Source organism: Desmodus rotundus, chromosome 1 (assembly GCF_022682495.2).
Source record: "Desmodus rotundus isolate HL8 chromosome 1, HLdesRot8A.1, whole genome shotgun sequence".
NCBI classification, from domain to species: domain Eukaryota; kingdom Metazoa; phylum Chordata; class Mammalia; order Chiroptera; family Phyllostomidae; genus Desmodus; species Desmodus rotundus.
The window spans coordinates 45,712,252-45,732,141 of record NC_071387.1 but is presented as its reverse complement, the minus strand read 5'-3'; the positions used below and the strand labels follow the sequence as shown (position 1 = coordinate 45,732,141).

General features: G+C 38.9%; 1 protein-coding gene across 1 annotated transcript in view; it reads left to right on the top strand.

Annotated features, from left to right (window-relative positions):
* Nucleotides 1-19,890, top strand: part of TMC1 (transmembrane channel like 1) — a 134,477-nt gene that overhangs the window by 91,141 nt on the left and 23,446 nt on the right. The window contains exons 10-14 of the mRNA XM_071220517.1: nt 2,785-2,929; nt 3,947-4,141; nt 6,671-6,850; nt 6,976-7,146; nt 13,889-14,017. Of these exons, the coding sequence (XP_071076618.1) occupies nt 2,785-2,929; nt 3,947-4,141; nt 6,671-6,850; nt 6,976-7,146; nt 13,889-14,017 (820 nt within the window). The remainder of the gene's footprint in view (nt 1-2,784; nt 2,930-3,946; nt 4,142-6,670; nt 6,851-6,975; nt 7,147-13,888; nt 14,018-19,890) is intronic.

Genomic DNA, 19,890 nt, shown 5'->3' with positions numbered 1-19,890 from the left:
AACACATTCCCAAATAAAGCCATTTCTAGTCTTCAACCACTTTGATTGGCAAGCCTAAAGTCAAGTTTGCCAGTTACATTACCGAGGCCTCACGAGTATTGTTTTTGTGTTGGTCCTTCAGTCTCCTCAGTCACTGGGGAGCATGTTTGTGTACGTCCAGGTACTCAACTTCTTTCAGGGACTCTGCAGACGCTGTGCATCCTGGTGGGCTTCCCAGATGTTCTGCATGGATTTAAATCCCAGGTCTCGAATGTGCTAAAAGACCTTTGACAAGTTGCACAAGTGTTCTGTTCTCTAGTTTCCCATTTTGAGAGAGGTGTAATAACACCTTGGTCTTAGGATGACCAAGAGGACTAAACGAGTTAATACCTAAAAGCACCAAGAACATGCCTGGCTGGTGGTAAGTAATGGATAAGTGTTAATAGTTTTGGTAGGGTTATAATCCATAGGATTATTAGAGAATCAGCAAAGCCAACATGGTAGGAGTTGAGGTCACCTGAGGAGTTGAGCAGCTGAGAGCCCCAGTGGGAGGGCAGCCACATGTGGTTTTGCCGTTGTACATTAATGGATTTGTGTATTCATTAAAATAGTTTTCTGGCAGGTGAATTTATAGGTTATAGAGTAGTATTGTGCAAAGACATACAAGGTGAACCACATACCTCACTTAAAGTTTTCTAGTAGCTATAGTAAACAAATACACAGGTAAAATTAATTTTAATAGTATATTTTATTTAACTCAGTATATCAAAATATTATTTTAACATAATTAAAATTATTATTGAAAAATTTTTGGTCACTAAGTCTTTGAAATGTTGTATGCATTTTATATACTCACACTTCAAGTGCTCAGTAACCACACGTTGCTGGTGATGACCGTACTGGAAAATGCTGGCCTACAGGAAATGGCAACTTTTTCCGATTAGCTTAAAGGTGCCATTTAGTATACCTGCAGGGCACCAAATCCACACTTTCCCTCAAAGTCATTTGTGTTATGCCAATTAAACCAACCTGACTTTGTTCCTTCCCTCAGTCATGGACTTCTGGTTGCTACCTGATTGGCCAGTGGTTGAAACTCATTGACATGCATAGCAAGACAGTTACAAAGCTATTCCTGGCTCCACCCACTCCTAGCCATGAGAGCAAGGCTTGGTAGAAAAAGATGGTGAGCTCTAAATGATTGTACAGAATCATTTGTCACCTGCTCCCCTTCCTCCTTACCCTGATAGACTGTCTTTTTGGAGTAAACATGAGTGGCTTTATGGGTTACATTACTCAACACGTAGAAAGGAATCTGGCTTCTAAAATGAATCAGATACTGATGGACTTTGGCATCTTGCCCACACTGTTTGTCTCAGCATCTTCATCTACAAAATGGTGGCAAATATCTACTTTTAATTACCTAGTATGGAAATTAGAAGGTAACATGAGATAGAAACCCAAGAAAGTACTTTGGGGTGTAAAGGTAGAGTGACTAACTTTGTTGAGCCAGGACTCTCCCTGGTTTTAGAACTGGAAGTCTAGTGTCCTGGAAGCCTGCTTGGTCCCTGGCAAACCAAGATGGTTGATCACCCCAGTTTTAGGCCCTTCGTTTTTATTTTTCTCCCACCCTTCCTTCCCTCCTTTCTCCTATCCTTCCTTCGAGGGCAGTGTACATTACTAACAACATCTGAAGCTTCTAGACCTTCATACTCAAAAGTTGCATACATATTAAAAACAAATACACATAAATGATAATACCCATAAACACCATTTGCAAAGGGTAAAGTGATAGACTGATGTAAGGAATCATTATATTTGGTTATTTTCTATAATACATTAGCCCGTTTAAAATATATAAACTTTCATAATGGGTGGGAACAGTGGGGAAATTTAGATGACCTTCAAGATGCCTGCCAACCTTTGATGTCAGCTTTCCATTGTTGTGCCTCTTTCTTTTTCAGTTCCATATCACTGGAATATTTTAAAACCAAAACTTTATGGGACCATTTTATATGTATAATATGAAATTTCAGTTTTGCTATTTATAGTGATAAGGGGAAAAGGAAGTAGAGTAAGTAGACTATAGTTCTCTAATCACTGAAATAAAATTGTGAGTAAATGCATTTTAAACTTTTCAATCAAAAAATTAAATGACTGATTAGGATATATGTAACCACTTGGCATTAAGGCTGTATTAAAATCTTGACTTTTGATCAAGAGTTGTAGAGTAATGAGAATTTCATGCATTCAGTGTAATCACTCTTGGGGAGGAGATTCTGGGGTGAATTGAACCATATGCGGTTATTTCCTGACCTGACCCGGGTGAGTCCATCCCTGGGCTTCAGGGTGTCTGGTAACCAAGTGAAGTTGTATGTAACAGTTTCAGAGCCTACTAGTACTTTTTCCTGGAGAGGGACCCAGTAGGTTTCTTCAGATTTCTAAGGAGAGCCTTATCCCACAAAATGTTAAGAGCCAAGTATATGAGGCCAAGACAAAAATTTAGGAAAATTAATTAAAAAATAGGTATTTTATATGACCTGTTTAATTGTTAAAATCATTACTGCTTACTAGTCTTTTAATCTTGAAAGCTTGATAAATACACAGTTAAAAAATTAAAACAAAAACAAAATTCAAAAATAAACTTCTATTTTCTGGTAATTAAAAAACCTTGTTTGAAAATATGTCTTTTAGGTATTGCTTCTCCAATTTACCTATAATTATGATGATGTTTGGCACCCATACCCTCTCCCTCCCTCTCCCTCTTTGCACATTCTGCTTGCTGGATTAAACTCCCTGTTTTTATAGGATGACCAAAAATATTGGTGATGATGGGGGTGGCGATGACAACACTTTCAACTTCAGCTGGAAGGTGTTCACCAGCTGGGACTACCTGATTGGCAATCCTGAAACGGCAGACAACAAATTCAATTCCATCACAATGAACTTTAAGGTAAAGGCACCACCTTCAAGAGGCTTTTCTTTGCATTTCTAAGAGTAAAATTGGAGCCATTCCATGTGTTCTAGATAACAAAGTATCTTGACAATTAAAAAAAAGACCAACTTATCATTTCTGTCTATTGAGATCTGGGCAACATTCTGATTATGACTAAAAAGTATCCGATGACCCATAACAGAACTATTTCTTCTCTAAATTTGCTAATAAAATAATACCATTGGCTTAAAATAGACAGCCATTAGTAATCAGAATCAGATATTTTACATAATAGAACCGTGCTTACTCTTTAAAATGACTTTAACCCTGGCTGGTGTGGCTGAGTGGATTGAGCGCCGGCCTGCGAACCAAAGGGTCACCAGTTTGATTCCCAGTCTAGGGCACATGCCTGGGTTGTGGGCCAGGTCCCCAGTAGGTGGCATGAGAGAGGCAACCACACATTGATGTTTCTCCCTCTCTCTCTCTCCCTCCCTTCCCCTCTCTCTAAAAATAAAAATAAATAAAATCTTTAAAAAAATGCATACTTAAAAAAATTAAATTAAAATGACTTAAAAATGTTATTTTATAGCTTTAAGAAAAACTGTACTGGGCTATGGCCAGGTGGCTCAGTTGGTTGAAGTGTCATTGGTTCACCAAAAGGTTGCAGGTTTAATCCCCCCTCAGGGCGTGTGGAGGAGGCAACCGACAGTTGTTCCTCTCTCTCTCTCTCTCTCTCTCTATACTCCTCTTTCTAAAATCAATATACATAATCTGAGGTAAGGATTAAAAAAGAACTGTACTGGAAGAGAATTCTGAATGAAGACTCTCCTATTAGATCAATCGGACTCGGTAAGACTTGCTCCTCTCTCCCACTTGTTCTCACTTGCCGGCAATGTTCACTGGTTTGTGGAATTCCAGATGTAGTTTATTTTTATTGTTCATATTCTGATGCTAGCAAAATTAATTCCTGAATTTATGACACTTTTATAGCTCAGATATTTCTCTTTTTTTTCCTTCTGGTTTTCCTGGTTACAGGAAGCTATAATAGAAGAAAGAGCGGCCCAAGTAGAAGAAAACGTCCACTTGATCAGATTCCTGAGGTTCCTTGCTAACTTCTTCGTGTTTCTAACACTTGCCGGGAGCGGATACCTCATCTTTTGGGCTGTGAAGCGATCCCAGGAATTTGCACAGCAAGATCCTGACACCCTTGGGTGGTGGGAAAAGAATGAAGTTCGTCTCTGCATGCTTTCTATGTGCTTAGAACCTGACATTTGAGATTTTGTGGGCTATGCTCCTATGGTGGAACATTAAAAAAGGCCACTCTTTACCTATCCCCTCCAGCCTGCTCTGCGAGTTAACCAACTCTGTCTCACATTTTCTACCCCATTCCAGCCTTTTTTTGCATTCTGTCTCTCTGTTTTCAATTTTGGGACATTCTGGAAAGTATAGTTGGAAGAGGTATTAACACACATATATTCCCAGGAGTACATTTTACAAATGTGATAATGAATCTCAGGAGACTAGGTGATGTGTTCGGGGTCACAGAACCATGGAGAAAATGAGAGTTAAAATGTAGGAGTCTTGGTTTCAAGTCCCACACTCTTTTCATGGCTGTATGTTGATTTCTCTGTAGATCCTGCGTTTGTCATTGAAAGATGCAAATGTTGCCTGCGTTCTCTGAAGCAGCAATGATAAAGTCCTTGATTGCTGTTTTTATGTCATGGACACATTCAGATTGCCTCTCTCACTTTGGGCAAGTCTGAGCTTCTTTCTGTTTTTCACTAGCAGCCAAACTCTCTGTATCCATTTTCTCCTCTTCTGCCCTATTTCCTCTTTCTCTGAATGCTATTCAAATGAGGAAGGCCAGCTTTTTGCCAAGAATTAAATATTATGATAGTGATTTTTCTTCAGAGTATCTGCCCATTTATCAGGTCAGAGAAGGGAGGTTAGAGATAGATACTTAAAATCAGAAAATCATTGATCATATGTGGTTGCCATGGCCTGTTCTCTTAAATAACATGTTGTGGTGTACAGTGTGGCACCATTTTGAACTTGGGCATTTTCAGTTTGGGTGCATTTAGCCTGTGGGAAGCATAGACCTCCCATACTGAAATTTATGCATAGCCTTATAAAACAAAAAGATTAATTCTTCGTAAGTATAGAATTTTCTTTAGAAATCTTGGACAGAAAATGGTATAACTACTTACAACAAAAGTTTCAAACAAAAACATTCTAGGTGTTTCAGAAGTAACACTGGAGATGGAAGTCCATTCACTTAAGAGATTAAATCAACATAGACATTTCATAGAAACCTATACAATCCAGTCATTTGGTAGAGAGATTTTATTTGCTTAAAACAAACAAACCTCAAAGCCTTTACTAAGTTTGCTGTCAAAATTCTTTCTGATAGTTGTGATAGTATTTGTGGGCAAAATTATCATGCTACTTTGGTCTACGGTTCATATGGACCATATTTTTGTGTAATTGAACCATAGTAAAGGATGAGTAGTTGTATCGTTAAGAGTCACTCTTTGTAAGAACTTGTTTAATACCATTTTTTGGGGATCCCTGAGTCCTAGAAACCAAGTTAATAATGGGGATTTATGAATCACTTTATAAAATTTGGTGAACAGAATTAAATTTACCTTACATAAGATTGCACAGGATGTGCCAAGTTTTTACTTTAGGCTGAAATTATATCATGCTGATTTTTAGCTCCTGCTGATTATGCTTATATAATGCTCTTAATAAAAATGGAAAAATATATTGACAATTATTTTCTAGTCTTGTACTTCTAATCATTCAAAACATGGAGTCCACGAGGGGAAATAGAAAATGTTTAATGGTGACAGTTTGAGCCAGGTATTTAGAAAAAGTTGCTAAAATTACCTGAAGTCTTTTTTTTTTTTTTAAGCTGGCTTTTTCCCCATCACAAAAGTAGTACCTGCTATGGATTTTTTTTTTTTTTACTTAATTTAGCCAAATAGCATGATCATAACAGTGACAGGCAGGAGAGAAGGACCATACATTTCCTCCTTGTCCCATTTTTCTCTCTCTCTCTTTCTCTTTCTCCCCCCACCCCCTCCCTCCTGTATCATTCTCTTGCCTTTGGCATTATAAACCAGTTCATCTTTTTGACACTGTCTTGCCTTGGCTTCAGTGGCTTCAATAATATCATGCTGTCGTGCTATCTTCTCCTTTTGTTCCTTTGAATGCCCTCTGTTTCCTTAGGTAAAACATTCTTTTTTTTCTCCTCACAGTTTGCATTTCCCTAAATTCAACATTTAGTCCTGAGCCCATGTCCAGTAGTTCATCCATTCTAACTTATTAAACTGGCCCATATGCTGATGATTGTCAAATTAGTATTTCCAGTTTGGGCCTCATTTTTCAAGCAGACCACTTTTCATTTCCTTTAGAAATACTGTTGTGAACGTTATCGCCGTATCAAAATCAGTAACCATGTAGAACAATACGTGTTCTTTGGATAAAGAGTGATATAAATTGCATCCTCATTATACCAGGAAACACTATTATTACTGGCATGTACACAAGCTCATATACAACCAAATCTTGAGAATGCGAGTTGATATTTTCTGTGATGTTTTATTAAGATTGAATTTTTAAAATGCACCAGATAATCTTCTTTAATCTAATAAATGATCAAAGGAATCTGGCTAAATTTTCTGCAAAATTCTGGAGAGAGGTAATAATAATTTCTAAACACCATTAACCTAGTTTATCCTCTGTGTCTCCCTATAGATGAACATGGTCATGTCCCTCCTGGGGATGTTCTGCCCAACACTGTTTGATTTGTTTGCTGAATTGGAAGACTACCACCCCCTCATTGCTCTGAAATGGCTACTGCTCCGCATTTTTGCTCTTCTGTTAGGCAACTTGTATGTATTTATTCTTGCCTTGATGGATGAGATTAACAACAAGGTAAATCTTGTGTCTGGATTGTCCTTCCCCTCAGCACGTTGTTACAATCCCAGTCTCAAGATTGCCAGACATGCCTTTGAAATTTGTGTTGTCTTCACTTTGGTTCCCGTCACTTTGCTTTCCAGATCGAAGAGGAAAAGCTAGTGAGGATCAACATTACCATCTGGGAAGACAACATGATCAAGGCCTACAATGCCTCACTGCAGTCGCTCACGGGAAACACCACTGGGGCGCCCTTCTTTGTGCACCCTGCAGATGTACCTCGAGGACCCTGCTGGGAAACGATGGTGGGACAGGTAATGTCTCCAACCAAAGTGAACCACAAGTAATGGGTTAAAAAAGGAGCGGAGTCAATAGTTCTTTCATAAGTGTGGCCTAGTTTTTTATCGCTTACTAATAAAAACTAGCTAAAATTTATTGAATGACTACCATGGGCAAGCTGTGAATTTCATATATGTTATCTCATGCTCCATGCACTCCGCACATCTATCCTTTGAGGGGAGTTTTACTTGTCCACCCCATTTACAGTTGTGTGTAAAAGAAAAATTATTTTCAAATGAAGTGAGATGTTTACTATCTATTTGTGCTCTAATAAAGCACTTAGGTTTAGATACAGATCCAAGAGAATATTTAAAGAAAGTTCTAGTGAGTGGCACCTGTTCGCCATAAAAAAAATTGGTCCTTTGGAAGCACATACTAATTTCAGTAATGTTAATTTTTGTCAAATAATTATCCCTTAAGCATTAAAGGAAATGCAATCTTAGGTTAGCTGTTTTCATGGTGATTGTATAAAGAATGGCCCCAGCCCCAAACTAGTGGTATTTTACCAGACAAAAGAAATAATGTTTCAGATGGCTTTCTGCCCGATAAGGGAAATCAAACCCAATAAAAACAACATAAAAGATCTACTTTGGGCCTGTAATTTCTATACAGATCCAATTTATATTTTGAAAAGCCTTTAATTTTATCTTATTAGAATTGACATCTCTAATGTACACTTTATGAAGTGATTTGGACTTTGGTTCATCATGAGGAACAGGCATTTCAAAATGTGGCCTAGTGCTCTGTCTATTAGATAACAGTGTAGTTTCCACAATAATGTGGTCTTTGTGAAATCATTTGAATAATTTTTACTGTGTATTTATTCTTTTGTAATGTAAAAGGAGTGTTGTAAGTTAGCATTAGTCTTATAACACTGATATAATTTAAACAAATATGGATATTTCATGTGCCCTCAGGTTAAACTGGATGCTCATCAGACTTCAGTCAGTCAACCGTGATTTCAATTGTGGAAAAAATATGGAAAAAATATATAATGCTAGAACATAACATTGACTACTGAGTCAATAAGTATGGTACAATTAAGGATTTTATTTTATTTTATTCTTTTTTAGCTTTTAGGGAACCCCTCTCTTTTTATTTACATTATTAAATACTTAATGTTCAGATGTGCACATTTGATACATGTTAATAGGACCATGTTATGTATGAAATAATAAATGAAAAGAAGTGGAATGAAAGCTGCTTGCACCTGATAGAGAGGTGCTTGAGATCCGCACTGTGGTAGACGGATTAATGGCCCCTCGAACACGTCTACTTTCCAGTCCCTGGAACCTGTTCATGGGTTACCTTACATGACAAAAAGAAGTTCGCTGATATAATTAAGTTAAAGGTCTTGGGATAAGAAAACGGCTTGGATTGTCTGGGTGGGCCTAATGAAATTACAAGAGGAGACAAAAGAGTCAGAGTCAAAAAGACTAGATGTGACCGTGGAACCAGAGGTTGGAGACATGTGCCTTGAAGACAGAGGAAGGAGCAGTGAGCCAAGCAGTGCAGGAGGCCTACTTAATTTTTCTTTGGAGCCCCTAAATCATGCTGTCTTGTCCTTGAGTCTTGTCCTTGAGAAAAATATCCTGTTTGTAGTTCTCTTCCTTGCTTCATCATCTTTCCTCACTGCCGTTTGTACTTGGGTTTCCCCCTTTTCTTTTTCTAAAGGAGCATTCAGCACTCCTGAGGAAGTCTGCAGGAGCCACGAGGAAGGGAGGGGTAGTGGTTCTGAATGGAATGTTGATGAGCGAGGTGGAATCCATGGGGACAAAGAGAACACAGAGGATATAAAAACCCTGAGGGCTGGAAAGTTCTGGCATTAAAGAAATCAATGTTTATATCCATGCACTTGGGAAGGTTTCTTTTAGCCACTTAAGGAAAAAGTACTTCTAGGAGGAAAATAGACAGGGGGAGGGTGAGAATAGTGTAGGAAATGTAGAAGCCAAAGAACTTATAAGTATGACCCATGGACATGAACTATAGGGGGGGAATGTGGGAGGGAGGGGGTGGGAAGGATGGAGTTGAGTGAAGGGGCGGAAATGGGACAACTGTAATCGCATAATCAATAAATATATCCAAAAAAAAGAGATATAAAGTTGTAAAAAAAAAAAAAGAAAAAGAAAAAGTACTGCTAGAAGAATTAGCAAAGGCAGCTGTTTTAAATGTAATTTTGAGGATGCACTCCAAAGGACTCATTCATTGTTCCATTGAGAACATTCCAGGTGTTCTCTCTTTCCTCCATGCTTGTCCTCTGCTTTCTTTTCCCGCTCAAGGATACTGAGAGACTCAAAGCTCTCTATGAATTTGAATATAAGATAATCTGGTGGCTCCATTACCACTCCAAGGAATCTCAAGATATAGTCAGTCTCATCTCCAACGGCATGTGATAGGCAGGCCACAGAACCTACCTATCACACTCTGTTGTTACCTATCGTATCCAGAATAGCTGTTTTCGGGCAACAGCTACTTGAAGCTGTGTACTGAGGTCTGCATTTTAAGCTGGGAGAGAAAGAAGCCAACAGTTGAAGAGAACAACAATTTATTGAATGCCTCTAATGTGTGAACACTACCTTTTTGATCATCCTTTGAGATCAAAAGGATGATCAAAAGCTCTTGCCTAAAGTTGTCCCTTTGCCTGCTAACGATCCTCTTAGGTTTGCTGATCAAACCTGCCCAGACAATTTAACTGAATCTCATGAGTGTGAAGCAGTTATTTGCGGAGCTCAGGCCTGAACAGGGAGCTTGTGAGGAGGCCGTGCTCCCATCCTTCCTGGCCTGCTGGATCTGGGACTGGGGGATGTCCCAGAAGTGGGCTGGCCCACCATTGTTGAGATTCCCTCTCTTGTAAAGCAGTGTACTCCTTCTATGGTATATGAATAAGTATTTTTACATTTTAATATAATGTTTGAATCTTCCTATTCTATTTAATTCAAAGTTGGGACACTGCTTAGGAAAAAAAAAAAAGAGTTTCAACCATTGGAATATTGATTCTTAGGAGGATGGGGATGACTTCAAAAACACTCTGAACTTTTGCCTGAGGAAGTCTTCCTAACCTGGTAGTGGAAAACTAAAAACAGCCCAAATAGCCTACCTCTAATTGATGTTGGTTAATCGAATCTGAACTCAAATTGCCTGGGGGATGGAAAGGAGAATAAAAATAAGGAAGAGAAAAGTTATGGCCAGAGGTAACTGCAGAAATTTACTGTCATTCTGGCATTCATTCCACATACATGGAGTGAATGCCAAGAGCCAGGTATTGTGCTGGATACTTGAGGTACAGCAGGGAACAAAGGTGGACCAGTTCTCTGCCCTTGTGAAAATTATAATCCCCTGGGGGAAACAAAGCCACTAATTAAATAATTTTGCAAAAGTTGCAATTTTACAATGGCAACAAAGCACTATAATAATGGAATGCATGGAATCCGAGAACTACTTATAGGGAAGTTTGCCTTGTTAGCGAAATGAGAGAGACTTCCCCAAATTAGTGATGATGCAGTGATGCGTATTTGTTGGTACAGACTGAGTCATGAGATGAGGTGAGAGGGACTGAGTAAACACCACATGCCAAAGGGCCTGTAGCCGGAAGTATGGAGTGTTAGGTCTGAAAGAAAGCCAGTGAGGCTGGAGTGGAGAAGAAAGAGGGAAGAGCAATACAAGGAAGACTATGGAGAGCTAGATGGGAGTCAGCTTATATAGAAAACTTTCATCTTATGAAGTAGTCTTACACTCTCTTGGCCCACCTTTTTATGCCAGCTGTTGCTTCAGCAAACAACTGCATGCAGCTGTTACCTGACAGCACCTCAGCTGAACTGTATTCATATTCTTACCCTTATCCCAGAGATTCTCTGCATCACCTAGTGGAGGATTAATACCACACAGGGCCATACTAAACTAATGGGAATGGGAGCCGGTGGATTGGCTCTTGAGTGGACAATTCTGAAGCTTATACTATATGGCTATGGAATGGGTCCCCAGAAAGATCCACTTGCCCCAGTAGTGACAGCGTTAACACACTCTTGGGTAAAGTCTTTTTCTCCTTATGTGTTTCATTTTTTCCAGTGCCCACTCCTGCTTTTTGATGGACCTCCCAAAATATACTGCCTGCTTCTAAGCCCTCGTTATAGGCACAGTTCGTGGTGGAAACTAATGCCAAGATAATTTCTTTAATTTATATTTTTAAGTTTTCATTGTGATATTTCTGGCTTTTATGGTATTTATATTACAGTTAAATTCTATTTATGGCAGTGATGTGCATCTATTTATAATAGAAGCAGTTATTTTTAAAATAAAGTATTGTAAAAGAAATATTAGATAAGCAATGTTTCAGATGGTACTTGGATGTGACAAGAATTGTGAAGGTGGCACAACTGCCAGTTAGTCGAGTCTCACTTTCACAGTTCTTTACCATTCACAGTTCTTTACCATTCACAATTCTTTAGCATTACTTGCAGTTTGCAAGCTCATACTATTTAGGGGTTTCAGGGTTCTGAAACCACCGCTCTGAAGCATGAGGCTGGAAACTAACCTGATGATTGCTAGTCAAATGGCCCTTTCCCTGCGGGAGAATTTTTTCTCACTAGTTCTTTTAGAGGTAGCTAGTAATAAAAACCAATTTCTTACATTATAGAAGAACACTAGTATTTCTGGCAAAATTACGTCTTATTAGATATTTAGTCCTTTCATTTTTAGGGCATAATTTTTAGGAATAGAAAGAAAAAGAAAAACAGAATTAAATGCTCATAGTAAAAATGTATAGTTATATGTATACTCTTATATTTATTGCTATTGTTATATGAGTTTCATGAAGAAGTAGCGAACTATCTCTCTAACCCATAACACATGCATTTCACATATCAGTTCAAGTTCACACCACTGAGGTAACCTGTTTCTAATTTTCCAGACCTTTTCTATGCATATACATACATACATACATATATACATATATAAATATATATGTGTGTGTGTGTGTGTGTGTGTGAGAGAAAGAGAGAGATCCTGGCCAGCAGGATCCTGTGTTGTGGCTGCAATAGACAAATACACACGGACTACAGAAATCCTGTGGAGAAAAGGGGGCTGCGCGGCCACTGTAAGTCAGAGAGAGGGCCCGAGACCCCCCTCCCCCCACCACCTGGACAGGCTTTTATTGTTTTTCTAGGCCCATTATATCAGGGATGGTCCTCATTTACTATGCACAGGTTTGTTTTGGGTGGTTATCTTTTACAGACAACAAAGGAGAGGATGTTGCTAAATACATCAAAGAAGGATATTTGCAAATGTAAAGGGAAAAGTGGTCGAACCAGTTACACTACACACTTGGGTGGTATAGCACAGGCTTTAGGAAGTTAAAGACACTTCGTAAACATTTGCTGCCTCAGTTCAGGGTGAGGGAGTTTTAGCAAGAGCAAGTCTCGTAGCAGTCTAGGTACAATGCAGGCCTGACTCCCCATGGGAGAACCTATCTGTGGGTGTGGGTCCTGCCCGCTGAACTTCGCTCCCCACTGGCTTTTCCGAGTGGGGGCTGGGCCACATTCCCACGCTTGGAACAGTTCCCCATATATATATACACACACACACAGATATATATTTTATACATATTCATTTACACACATAGGATTTCTGTTAACAAATGAGTTCATACCATGTACCTTGTTTTATGAATTTTTAAAAACTTGCTTCTTATTGAAGCATAGCATTTTAGCACTTTTTAAACAACTTTATTGAGATACAATTCACACACCATACATTTCAGAAGCTTAAAGTATGTAATTCAATGAATTCTAGAATATACTCACCTAGTTGTGCATTCGTAACCACAATAATAGTTTCTCTTAAGAGCTCACAGTATTCTGTTGTGTTAGACACACCCTGCTTTATTTAATTAATCTCCTCCTGACTGTATTTGACTTGTTTCTAATTTTTAACTGGAAGAAGTAGTATTTCCATAAATTATACATGTAGATTTGTGCACTTCTGTGAATACTGCCATAGGATGCATTTATAGAAGTGGATTTCCTTGGTCAAATTCCACATGGTATAAAATGTGACGGATATTCACAAATTTCCCCCAAACATTGTATGAGTCCAACTTCCTCCTCGGTTTATGACAATGCTTATTTCAGCATTGTCATAAATGCTTTGAAAATATTTATCACTCTGGGAGCAATGACTCATTGTTTTAATTTATATTATTATGGGATCTAAGCATTTTTCAAGTTTTTAATTGACTGTATATTTTCTTCTGAGGATTTCTCATTTGTAACATTGGCCATTTTTTCCCTAACTGGGTCACCCATCTATTGGCATACTGATTTGGAAAAGTTTTTAATGTGCTAGAAAAACTAATGTACTGTCATCTAGGCTGCAAGTACTTTTTCCAGGTTTGTCTCTTAAATTCATAAATTCTGCTGTTTACCAGGTTACATTTCAAATTCCAGTATGGCCAACACTTTCCTGTTTTGGGTTCTTATGTCATGCTTACAAAAGTTTCTCAATAAGAAGACTTTTGATGCAGTCATTATAGAACAGAAAATGTTTAGACAAATAAAATAAGGATGAAGCCTTCTTCATTTGCTAGTTATCTCAAATTAGTTTCTTTACCATTAATTGCAGTTTGCAAGCTTGTACTATTTAGAAACACGACAAATTCAATGTGAATACTAGGACCATTTAAAGAGAGAAATGCACATTTTAATGCAGATAATATCTCAACAGGAATTTGTGCGGCTGACTGTTTCCGATGTTTTGACCACTTATGTCACAATCTTGATCGGGGACTTTCTTCGGGCATGTTTTGTAAGATTTTGCAATTACTGCTGGTGCTGGGATTTAGAATATGTATATGTAAGTATGATAATCCTTTTCTCTTATCAGATTATTTTTTGTGGTTCATTATTTACACATACTATGCAAGAAAAAGGCATCTCAGAATTTAGAGTGTGGGATCTCCCTTTTAGATGTCAATACTACAGTCCCCCCTTATCCTCAAAGAATACATTCGAAGACCCCCAGTGGATGCCTGAAACCACAGATAATACCTAGTCCTATATGTACTGTTATTTTTCCTATATATATATTTATATACCTTTTTCCTTTTTTTTGTACTTACTGTCAATTTTTAGTTCATATTTTTTATATTTGCCTTCTTTTAAAATTTTTTTTTTTAAGGTTGTATTTATTCATTTTCAGAGAGAGGGGAAGAGAAGCAGAGAGGGAGAGAAATATCGATGTGTGGTTGCCACTCCTGCACCCTGTACTGGGGACCTGGCCCACAACCCAGGCATGTGCCCTGACTGGGAATTGAACCAGCAACCCTTTGATTCATAGCCCGCGCTCAATCCACTGAGATACACCAGCCAAGGCCATACCTTTTTACTTTACGGAAACATTTTATGGCTTCTTTTTGGCATGTCTGAATCGCCAGCATTACTACTCTTGTTTTGGGGGCCATTATTAAGCAAAAATGTTATTTGAACACAAGCACTGTAGTACCATAAGTGATATGAAAACCAAGATGGCTACTAAGTGGCTAAAGAGCAGGGAGCATCTGCAGCACACTGGACAAGGTGATGATTCATGTCCTGAGCAGGATGGAGCAGAGTGGTGCAGGATTTCATCACACTACTTAAACAGCAGGCCATTTAAAACATATGAATTGTTCATGTCTGGAATTTTTCTCTTAGTACTTTTGAACTACAGTTGACCATAGATAACTGAAACTGTGGAAAGCACAACTGTGGATAAGGGGGCTACTGTGAGTGCAGACCAATGAGAATGGTTTGAATTCAGAGAGGGTCAGACTTGAGTATCACAGCTTACGATATTCTCATAAATTAGCACAGGTTGGCTAAAGCAATGGATGGTCAGCTCAGTAAATATTGGACCCATAGTTATGTCCTTCCCCATGAAGTTTGCTGTCATTTCTATAAACAGGGCAGGATGGGTAGTGTCAACTGCGAATTCTTTTTTTTTTTTAAAGATTTTATTTATTTATTTTTAGACAGAGGGGAAGGGAGGGAGAAAGAGAGGGAGAGAAATGACAATGTGTGATTGCCTCTTGTGTGCCCCCTACTGGGGACACTGCAACCCAGGCATGTGCCCTAGACTGGGAATTGAACCAGCGACCCTTTGATTCTCAGGATGGCACTCAATCACCGAGCCACATGAGCCAGGACTGCGTATTCTATTAGTTCCTTCGAATACTACTAAATAAACTCTTCGGCACTTATCCTGGCCAGTCACTGTGCAGTACACTGGGAGATACAAGGATTAAAAAAATATGATGCTTACTTCATAAAGCTCACAGTTCCAATAAGAGCTCAGCAGAGACATAAGCAGGGGGATTTTGAGGACATTTTGAGGAAGCCTCAGTGTGTTGATAGGGCTCTGGCAAGTAGTGGAGTTGAATTCCAGCAAGTTGGCTTCCTTTCCCATGACAACACCCCCACTGGCGTTGACATTATCACCAGAGCGCCTTCTACACTCAACCCCAGGTTACCCCCCAAAGTTCGAAGGTGGAAGCAGAGCACACATACCAGTACTCTGTGCTCTAACACACTGCCAGGTGCCCACTGTTCCTCTTCTGCAAGTGAATCAGTTATCTTGGGAAATACGACCTGCTTGGGAGGGGTGTGATTGGTCATATTCATTTGCTTAATATCCTCCAGTAGCTTACTTAGAATGAATTGCAAATCCCCGTATTGGGCCTTCAGTACCCCATATAATCTGTTTCTTTTCTTTCCCTCTGAGCTCATCTCTTAACTACTTTTGTTCTTCCTTTGTAAAGTCCATAATGTTGGGATTCTTTCTAATGCTCAAACATGAGATGGTCCTTGCATCATTGCTAGCTGTTCCTCCCTCCAGAGGGGCAGTTCCTAGAATTTGGCATGGCTTGCTCCTTCTTGTCATTAAGAACTCAGATAATTACTACCTCCTGAGAACTCTTTTCTGATCTTCCATTCTAATGTAGCCTACCAGACACTCTCAATATACTATTTTATTTTCTTCATAGGATATATAGCTCTTTGATATTTCCTTTTTTAAAAAGTACTTGTTATCTGTCTCTCTCTATTAGAGTGGAAGCTCTATGAAACAGAAGCCTTGACCTCTATGCTTAGAACTATGCTTGTCACATGGCAAGAACTAGGTGTTGACTGGCAGGTTCAGTGATGAACCTCCACATTCAAACACCATCAGGGCAACACTGTCCATTGACAGAATTCTGCTTGCTTCCAGGTATGCGTCCATGGACTGAGCTCTGGCTTAGTGTTCTTGAGCCAGTGATGTCTCTCTTCTCACTACTAAAGGAATGTCCTTGACTGCTGGGCTCCCTCCTGTCTCATGCCATAAGTCTCAGGTCAAGTCCAACATTCAGAACTGCTTTCAAGACTCCAGGCTAGCTCCTCTGCCTGCCTATCTGACTTTGAGATCATACCTTTTCTGAGGTCATCTCTATCGCCCTCAGTGAAAGTGGCTCTTGGGTGAGCCAGGAGCAGTTAGGTAATGGTCTTTGGCAGACAACACTGAGGTAATGCTATAGGTCCAGGAGGCCGTTACGTTGCTTCCTCATTCCTTGCTATGAGGTATTCAGCTGGCTTGGTTTCATTTCTGTTTTGCTTGGCTGATTCAGCTCTTCTGAAGCAGACATAAAAGTGGCCATTTTTTTTTTTTTTTTGTCTTTAGACTATTGCTTGGCTTATGCTTGTCCCATTATCCCTTACCACTTTCTTCTTAAGTGCTAGAACATTTTGCTTCAAATATGAAGTCAGTACAACATGAGCTGGGTGCATAAAAGCTGTAATTAAACGGCTAATTTATTATTCATTGAGTGCTGACAGTGCTCTTGAGTTAGTACAAAGTACAGAAAAAAGACAAGTTCCTGTTTTAGGTCATAGAGAAAGAATTTTCTTCCATGTTACCTTTCCAAAGCTCTTCAGAGAGAACTTCAGCTCTGAAACAAGTTTTAAAACTCTAAAGTTGGATGATGAATCTTTGATACGAATCTGATTATCATTGGCCCACCAAGTGAACAGCTTACACAATGGAATGCCTGCTAGGCATGAAATATTATGAGCAAACCTCTGCGTTGGGTGATAAGGGGACACCTAGTTGTAAGCCTGAGGAGAGGCTGCAAACTTGGGCCTGCAAGCTCGATTCAACTTACAGATATTTTTTCTTCTGGTCTGCAGGGTGGTTTCTTTGTCTGTTTTTGATGAGCCAATATTTTAAAACTGGTAGGCTTCCATTTAAAAACTATGGATTTATTGCTTTTCTTAATATATTAGAAGGCTTGGAAATATTAGACCCATATTCCCACTTGGGAGAAATTGGCTGGAGCCGAAAAACCACTGCCCTCTTCAGTTTTATTCATTCAGCAGTTTCTCACACTCTACTCTTTAATCTTGCAAGCTCCCATTGTCAATACAGAGCAAAGAAAAAAAAATGCCACAGGAGAAACCAACTGTTATACAACTTTGGGAAGGGAAGGCGAGAGGTCAATAGAATTTCAGACATGACTGAGGAAGAGACATTTGAGCCAAGTCTTGAAGAAAATTCAAAAGATTGAGATAGAAGAAAGCATTCTCAGTGGGGGGACAGGTGTAAGACAGGGCCCCGCAGCTGGAAAATTGGGGCAACACAGGCAGAGAACAGAACATCTGGAACATTCAGTGTGAGTTAAGTATAAAAATAAAAATCACAGGTAATCTCACCACTCATGGAATTACTGATTTGGATTATTTGAATCACATAGTAGTAGCATTTATTTGTATGCAGATAAACAAGTACTTTAGATTCATTGTAGATTTTTACAAACATATTATAAATGTATATTATATATTATTAAATATATAAAAATACCTTTTTATAAAAAACATATAGTTAATGACTAGTTGCCTTTTTTACCTAACAGTGACCCTCTCCCTATGCTGTTAACACTTCTTTCATGACATAACTTCTAAATGGTTGTGTGATATTCTATACATGAATAGACTATAATTATACATATAGCTGGTCAGTTTTGGAGCCAAGACTCAAAGTCATGTCTGATCAACTTCAAAGCCATCAACTATATTTCCATCATGTTGATTTTCACTGCATTGCTTAACCCTTGAAATTTCAGGGAGCCTGCCACATTGTGACTAATTCATGAGTCAATCTATGGCATTTGTGACTTAAGGTGCTCCCAGGCTTAGCTGGGTCACTTGCAGTAGAATAGAGTTAGCAGGAGAGACTGGGATACAGAATTAGAAGATGAAGAGATGTTCTCTTCTAGCTAGGAAGGAGATATTATTTAGCAGTCCAGGAAGATGACATGATAAAGAATCAGTAAGAGGTCATGGGTATCCCATGAAGGGATGAGAACATGGGAAATGGGACAACACAGAGTGATTATGAAGTTCCACTTGAATATCGGACAGAATCTGTCTACAGGCAACTAGGATTGACGTGCGAAGCCTCCAGGTGTTGAAATCATCCTGTAGATGAGACTAGGATTTGTCCGAGATCAGTGGTTCTCAAATAGGAGCACAAGCCAGAACCCCCTGATGGAAGGTGGAAACATAGGATCTCTGATTCAGGAGATCTAGGTTGGCCCTGAAAATTTGCTCTCAGGTTGCCAGGTAAAGCTGCTCCTTCTGGTCTAGGGACCAACTTGAAAACCATTGCCTTAGAGCCACAGGAAGGCCAGCCTGCAGGCGAGATGGAGTGGTGCCAACTGTGGGAAATGAGATTTGTGCAAAGAAAGTCAGGCAGGTCATTGCAATAACAAATTTCTCTCTGAGATCCTGAATTGCATTTCACAATATTCATACGCTGATGGTCTTCCCCAAATAACTAAACTTGCAGAGAGAAAATGGGCTTTCCCAGGCTCATTAGTCCAACAATACCATATGTCTTCCCTTGGGGCAGATGACTGACTTTAGCCCACTGCAAACAAAGGTCTAAATAGAAAACAAGATGGTTTCCAATCCCTTGACTACTGTGGACCTCAGCCCAACACCAGAGGGGCTCCTCGGTTGCTGACCCTTAAAAACCTTATGAGTAAGTTTATTATATTTTCCCCATTTGAATCTCAGATTTCAAGAAAAGTGTTTCTTCCTAAGCATCACTTACCTTTAAGCTTTTTAAATTTTGGAGGCAATTAAACAAACACATTGTAAATTCATTTGCACAGATATTATTAAAATATTGCTTTAAATTTTTAAACTATAATATAATCATGTTTTAAAAACTCCACCTCTAAAAGAATCAGTATTGAATTTTATACTGTGTGGGTGGGGATAGGAGTTGGCCTCTTACATTTGTTTTATTTTTAGAGTGGGAGTTTCTGAGTTTCATATCTGCAGTATTAAATTCCATTTCTAAGATGTTTACAGAAAAGCAATTCTTTAATACCTGGATCTAAGTTTCAACCAATGACATATTTTAGATTAGAATGGGATTTTAGAAATTATTCAGTTTAGAAGCTGGCAAACTTTCTCTATGAGGGGCTGCATAGTGCTTTTGCTTTAGCAGGTGTGCTGCTCAGATATAATGAGAAATATCTATTCTGGTGTTCATTCCAAGCTCCTAATACATTTGTAGTTTCCTAAGCAATAAAGGTGCTAGGAACATCTTTTGCTCTAACATTTGGTCTATGACATGGTTCCTGACACAGAGCTCCTAAATTCCTTGGAATTTCTTGGGTGATAGGTTGTCTTGGTTCTAATGGAGCAACT